Below are 7,500 nucleotides of genomic sequence, written 5' to 3'. Positions count from 1 at the left end.
TAAACCACCACACGTGTGAACATCCTCATCTACCAAATGGATTTTTCGGGAACCATAGCGCCCCCTTGGTAGCCTCCATCTACGTCAGAGGATGTTTGATGGAGGCAGATGACGTCAGTAATGACGGTGGGGCAATTGTCATGGCGCCTGGCTTGATGTACATGCGCTCAGTGTAGAAAATGCCGATCCAAAGCCAAGGGCACATTGCCATCGTCGGAAAACATAGGGAATTATAAAGAAGTTTAATAAGGTGAGTATAGGGAAAGTGATGTAATGACACTCGAAACACGTCATAGGACTTGAGCGCGACGCACATAACACATGGCGAAACCGGATGTTGATCTCATACAGGTGGTGGATCACACACGTAGACCCATATATAAGGCTGTGAGACAGGGCAGGGTTGAAGTCGCTCGCCAACCCCACCGCCACACATGCCTCAAATATCACTGTGTAAGTACTGTTTCGTGACAAAAGGACGTCAGCCTAGGAATCGCTGGGACCAAAGGATGGAAAGAATTTGACTACAAAAAAGAGGCTGTTATTTTAGGGCATCAGCGCATCGGATAATGTATTTTCGAATGTGCCCATTATATCCTGTGTTGCTTTGCATCTCTAAAAGGATTTATAGATTTACAATTACAATAATCTAGATATCAGCAACATTCTTTATTGATGGTATCAGGAAAAAAAAATTGCCACGCTGCTTGCTCTTTCATTTGTATCACTAATTCACAGAATTAATAAAATCATTGACCTCATTGTTGCATGGTACTCCATTTCCGATAATTAAAAATTATTTTAGTTACTTGTGCCACATTAATATTTACTCTGTTTTCTTCTGGCAGAGAGAAGAACAAGAGAACGGGAATTCTAGAGTGACAACGAGTGCTTCGGCAGCAAGATGACAGCACGCTTCTCCCTTCTGTTTTTCGTCCAGGCGTTGGCGATGGGCGTCTCTGCGGCGGTCTCCATCCCCGCCCACAGCAGCCACATCGTCACCACGTTCAGGTGCGTCTTTAGTATCTGTAGCCTCATTGATGCCTTTTTATTGTACTGTAATATTCATCACACCGTTAAAGTACCATGTTAACAGTATCGATATATGTTCCAGGTGGATGCTTGGGAAATACTACTACCCAACACCATCGGCCTCCCTCGGCGTAAAGCTCGATGTCTCTTCCAGCCTTTGCCTGGCTCACTCGGCTCTCACTCTCGCCTCAGACCAGCATTGGAGTCTCTCTAGTAAGCTTATTTATATTTCTACCGATCTGATGCGTAAATGCACAACCTCGGTCATGAATATATTAAGTGAAAATATATCCTTTTCATCAACGCATCCTCTTCCTGTAGTGTGGGATGCGAGCGGCAAGATGACAGACGGCGTGGCAGCAGGCGCTACTGAAGCTCGCGGTCATGCTGGCTTATGCAAAAGGGGTTAGCGCTGATTTTCCTGGGACTGTGGCCTCCCATCTGCATGCACACCGGGACAATATGACTCGTCATGACCTTGCCCTGAACTACTTAAACTCTGATGCACTCCTGCTCGAAAACACTGTTCTAAAAGGGCGCTACTGTCTTGTATCCGTCAGGTAATACTACAGTCACTGCTGCTCCAAATCGCTTTCTGTCATTCTTAGTCTTATCAAACAATTTATAACAGGCACTCCATGGCAATGACAGATATTTTACTTGGAATGAGTACTGACGTCGCCAGGTGCTGCATCTGCTTATCGATAGCGTTAGGGTTATTTTAGTTCATTCATGAAATGCGGCTGATACAGATAAATTAATGCGATATCTTGTAGTAAAATCACTCATTTCAACGGTGAATTTGAATATGGAATCTCAGTCAGCAATGTAATACTATATAACATATATGGGCTGGATAAAGATATACGACCGCATTGCACAAGTGCAGTTGAAGATAATTCTTTATTGCAGCAACTGAATGAAACCAGTAAGTTATAAAGGACAGCATTTTATTGATTCCCACGTTTTCGTTTTGCAGAGATCAAAACCTGAGTGGTAAAAGTGCAGGAGGATCATCCCAGATGTTTGCCTCTCTGGCTGGGAAATACGGGAACACTTATGCCACGTGCATACCCGACACCTGCACTGCAGCCTTACTTCAGGTAAATACAGTTAAACTATATATTATATATATATATATATATACATATACATATATATATATATAATATATTTATATATATATATACATATATATATATATATATATATATATATATATATATATATATATATATATATATATATATATATATATTTTTTTTTTTTTTTTTTTTTTTTTTTTTTTTTTTTTAACCAATTGAAAAAAACAGTGAAGGATATTGTTAAAGTGCAAGGCAAATATTCATAAGTGTCGTTCTTCACAACAGACTTCTTTGCGAGACCAGTGGGATAAGGATATTATCGTGAGCGTCGCGTGCGAAGGAGAGGAAGAGGATTATTTCAGCCTTCCAGATTTTGGGTTCTTGTAAGTGTTCAAAATAAATTTAAATGTAGTCTGGTTTACACTCTTTTACGACAAATACGAGACAATTCGATATTAGAATAAAGTCACTCAGATCTATGATTTGTTTATTATTTTCCAGGTCATTCACACTGGTGCTCGTGATCCTGGTGGTGTGGGCCACGGCTTTCGACCTTCAGAAGCCTTGTGACAAAACAACTGGCTGTTTCTGTTCTTCTGGTAAGTTTCTTATCTAATTCCAGGTGTGTAACTGGATTCATGAAACACAGAGTCGAAAAATCTGAAAATACCCAGATGTGACCATTAATAACTGGATTTCGTTTTCTTCAGGTCGTAAGATACTTCAATGCTTCTCCTTGGTGCAGAACGGACCCCGCATTCTCTCGGTGCCAGTCACACCAAACCAACACCAAACCCTTGATGGATTAAGGTAATTTTTAAATCTAAATGCTAAGCCATAGATTTTTGCATGCAGTATTTTTCGCAATGCGTGTGTAAAAATGAAACTCTTCATAATCCATTTGTATTTCAGAGTTGTTAGCATGGTGTGGGTCATCCTTGCACACCGCTACATGCTGTTCCTCGTCTCTGCCTCCAATCCCAACGACATTCTGCAAGTGAGTGATTTTTAGTGTGTGGTGAAGCATAACTCCTTCATTTAACTGACATCATACAGCATCCGACTGCTGTACAACATTATTGCTAAGCATATTTTACTTTCACTAACCGATGATCGCTTTTCTCTGCAGCACATGACAAACTGGCGGTACTGGTGGGTGTTCAATGCCTACCCTTCAGTGGACACGTTCTTCTTCATCTCTGCCTTTCTGGTCTCTGTATACCTGAAGGAGCGACTTCACAACTTCACTTTCACAGGATTTTACATCCAGCGATACTTGAGGTATGTCCTCCTAAGTACTGAAGAACACAATCATTTCTGCAACAAAGTGATAAAGAATCAAAACCATTTCTGTAAGTGCTAAATGGCAGACAACATGCAGTTGAATTGCATTAGGATCAGAGATATTAACTTTTCTATCTTATTGCTTCTATTTCCAAAGCCATTTAAAACGGAAAATAACAATGACTGTTTATCTGTACAGGCTTGTGCCTACAATGCTGTATACAGTGTGGGGGTGTGGAACAGTGCTGCGCCATCTGGGTTCAGGCCTCGTCTGGGATCGTACATACCAAGATATGTTTGGACAACCATGTACCTCTAGCGCCTGGTACAATTTGCTTTTCATCAACAACTTCAATGACTCTGGTGACATGGTAAGATATGCAATGCACTGCACAAATGTCTGAGAAATAACTATTTGATTATATTACGTTATATTATGGGTATGATTGAGATGTTTTTGCAAAATATTAACTAGATTCTGTTACTACAGTGTCTAGGACACCTCTGGTCGTTGGCAGTAGAGTGGCAGTTCTTCCTCGTGACGCCTCTGATTCTCATTCCTCTGTACCGCTGGCCAACTTGGCGCTTCCGTTGGCTCCCGTTGGTGGCAACTCTCATCCTCTCAATTGTGGCATCCGCTGCTATCACAATTTCCAAAGACCTGCCTCCTACAGCATCATTCTGGGAACACCAGTCTACGCAGTGAGTAACAAATTTTCTAAGGAGTAGGGTTAGCAAAAGTGTATATGTATCTCACCATAAAACATCTCCATACATTCTACCAACACGAACATAATTTTAATAATTTTAATAATTTTGCAGAATGTATTACAACCACATCTACATGGCGCCATGGTGTCGCGCTGGGCCATACTGTGTGGGCTTGGCAGCCGGTTGGCTATACCACTGGATGACAGAAAACAACATTACGCTCAAGCCGGTGAGTTACACTATGTAAAACTTATGATCCCTATGCTCAGATACATGATATATATCTTAGATGCCTTACCATGTTTACTTATTATTTTGTCCAAATATCCATGCATATTTAAATCAATGTCTTTTTCTGTAGACATGGATACGAACTGGCAAAATCATGAGTTTTGTCGTGGTTGCTGGCGTGCTTACCGGTCCAAGTTTCCTGACAGGACAAGGGCGGTACTGGGCAGCCCTTTACTCTTCCCTCTCAAGACCAGCCTGGGGCTGCGTCATAGCCTTCCTCGTGCTTAACACCGCCAGAGGCAAGCCAGGTAAAGGACGTGTGAATACCATAATGTCTACTAGCAAATTTAAATCAGTTAGAAGACGTGTATAACGAATATCCCATGCAGTGTCTCTTAACTACTCTTTCCATCTCTCCAGGTGTGCTTGCGCATTTTTTCTCCCACCCGATGTTGGCCCCCTTATGCAAGGTGTCTTATTGCATGTACCTGGTTTCCCTTCCACTGCAGACGATGACAACTGGGATGGCACATAAAAACCACTACGATCAACTAACAGCTGTAAGTGAACATATCTTTTGCATGCAAATATTAATGCATGTTTATAATTTGATACTAGTGTCCAAATGAACTTTATTTTTTAAATAATTTACGAGCAAGTGGCTTATGATCATCTGGTTATTGCAGGTGTACTTGGTGGTCGGCGACCTCGTGTTCAGCTACGGCGCAAGTCTTGTTCTTGCCCTGCTGGTGGAATCCCCTTGCACGCGCCTCCTGTCGCTTCTGACGTCAGGTATGTGTCATGGTCCTTTCTGCCGGGGGCCGCCTCGTTCATTTGATGTGCATTAAAGCCAATTTGTTTGTCATCATTTTGAGAGTGTACACAAATAACAGACGGAGCAATGGAAACATCGGACTAATACGTTTACAATCTCCTTCTGCCCACAGGAAAGCTCTTGCAGCGCAGCCAGCCACCGAAGCCTCAGGCCAGGACGAGTGTGAAGGAGGTGGCCAAGAGGCCGAGCAATACCCAGGAGCTCGTAAGGGCAACACTTGCTCCGACCTTCAGCTGTGTCAGATACAGAAATCTGTAACTTCTCAAAACACATTCATACAATTTGTAAATATCTGAACTTTCATATACTGACCAATGATATTAGCGTATACGCAGTTGATGTATACTCTTCTTGTACAGTAGTTTTTTATTTATTTGTACAAATTAATGTTGAAATGTTTATAAACTGTGATGTGATGCTTAGTCGTAGATAAGTATGTTTAAATAGCGTCAAATATATTTCTTTAAGAAGTATTATCATGTATAAAGTGTCATGTGCATTAATTCTCATACTTATAAAACTCATACTACTCATCAACTTATCTAATTATGGATAGTAAAAATACTTGCATTGCAGTGCACACACACACACACACACACACACACACACACACACACACACACACACACACACACACACACACACACACACACACACACTCACACGCATATATGTGTGTATGTATTTAGAAACTATCGATGCATTGTATTTATTCTCATAAAATTCCAGATATATTGTGATAAAATACTTAGAGTTTACAGTTATGTGTATATAAATTTTCTGTACTTTATTTATTAAATATTATATAGTATATGATGTCTTCTTATCATGAAAAACATTTCTCAATTTGAGGTTACGATGTCAATAATATTATCTAGTAGTATTCCTGATTTTCATCAATCTGGCCTTTACCTGATCTAACCTAGTTCTAAACCTAATCTAACCTAATCTCAAACGAAAACAGCTGAACACGACTGAACCTGAAACAAGTCCTTCACCTAAACCTAGCCTAGTAGCCCAAATCTAATCTAAAACAGCCTAGCGGTCCACCGAATCCCCCAACTGAGGTGAAGGATCGCCAAGCCCTCGCGAGACGGGAAGCGACTGCCCACGTGGGAGCCAGAAATGTCAGGGTGAAAAACAAACACCGTCTGGAGCTTCTTTAAAGGGGCCAAAACAAATGGAAAAACTGTTAGGCGTTTGATATGAAGACGATATAAGGCCTACACACAGGACAGGAAAAACACTACTGCCCTACTTTGTATGCCCTGAACGATAATATTCTTTCTCTCTCTCCTCCTTTTACAGACTCCCTCTTTACCTTCTCTCTCTCTCTCTCTCTCTCTCTCTCTCTCTCTCTTCTCTCTTCTCTCTCTCTCTTCTATATATATATATATATATATATATATATATATATATATATATGTATGTGTATATATATGCATATATTGCGTAATGGGTTTGCCACTCGGGCGTCGAATAGTAAGCACGAAGAGTTAAACTAATACGGCTGAAAGGAATCTCATTAATTTCACAGACGTTTCAAAGGTGTCACAAGCCTTCTTTATCAATGCTGTAAGCAGGAACCAGAGGATGGGGTCAGTAGATAGTCCACATTTTTATTTATTTATTATTTTTTTTTTTTTTTTAAAATACGTAACTAAACAATGTAAACACCAGCAAAATATAAATATACGGAACATAAAAAATACATGAAATCAATACAAACGAAACTCATTATAAACGTGGGGACTTTCCAAGTGTGTTAAACTAACCAAGGTGGGCGAGGGTCAGTCCAATGGGTGAACAAAGCATTTGCAGGTGTTGTGTTGTTCATTCTGGCTTCATTTATTTGATAAGGAGGGATTGTCAGGTGATGAGGTCTTGGCGGGAAGAGTAAGAGGATAATATACTAAAATCTGCATTAGAAAAAAGGTGCAGTATTTAAGTGAATGCTCTCTTATTGACGAGAAGGCTGGTTTGCTCAGCGGGAGGCCAATTCTGAAGGACTTGCCTTTGTGTTCGAAGATGCGGTGACGTAGCTATCGTCAGGTTGATCCCACGTACACCCACTAGAAAAAGTATCTTTACTCTTTCTGACTTAACAATATAATACGACGACGAAAGCAGTTGGAAAAAGTGCTGTCAGCTCGACCTGATATTGGTATCCCTACCAGGGGTTTCATTTGAGGGGGGAGGGGGGGAGGGGGAGGGGGACACTGTCTGCCTCCTCAAGGTCTGGCTTGCCCCTGCAAGGCCCACATTTTATTATCATTATTATTTTTTTTTTCATTATTATTTTTATTTATTTATTTATTTATT

General features: G+C 40.7%; 1 protein-coding gene across 1 annotated transcript; it reads left to right on the top strand.

Annotated features, from left to right (window-relative positions):
* Window positions 1–848: 848 nt before the first annotated feature.
* On the top strand, window positions 849–5,977 carry LOC119594165 (nose resistant to fluoxetine protein 6-like). Its single transcript, XM_037943239.1, is given in 17 exon segments — window positions 849–1,011; window positions 1,115–1,245; window positions 1,354–1,430; window positions 1,432–1,592; window positions 2,012–2,135; window positions 2,403–2,500; window positions 2,619–2,716; window positions 2,828–2,927; window positions 3,030–3,114; window positions 3,247–3,398; window positions 3,601–3,772; window positions 3,892–4,103; window positions 4,224–4,341; window positions 4,474–4,651; window positions 4,764–4,903; window positions 5,030–5,135; window positions 5,291–5,977. Coding segments are annotated over 17 exon segments (2,205 nt in total). The 5' UTR covers window positions 849–904; the 3' UTR covers window positions 5,437–5,977.
* The last annotated feature ends 1,523 nt before the right edge of the window (window positions 5,978–7,500 follow it).

The sequence above is a fragment of the Penaeus monodon genome, chromosome 3 (genome assembly GCF_015228065.2).
Source record: "Penaeus monodon isolate SGIC_2016 chromosome 3, NSTDA_Pmon_1, whole genome shotgun sequence".
Taxonomy (NCBI): Eukaryota; Metazoa; Arthropoda; class Malacostraca; order Decapoda; family Penaeidae; genus Penaeus; species Penaeus monodon.
This window is presented reverse-complemented; position numbering and strand designations above follow the sequence as displayed.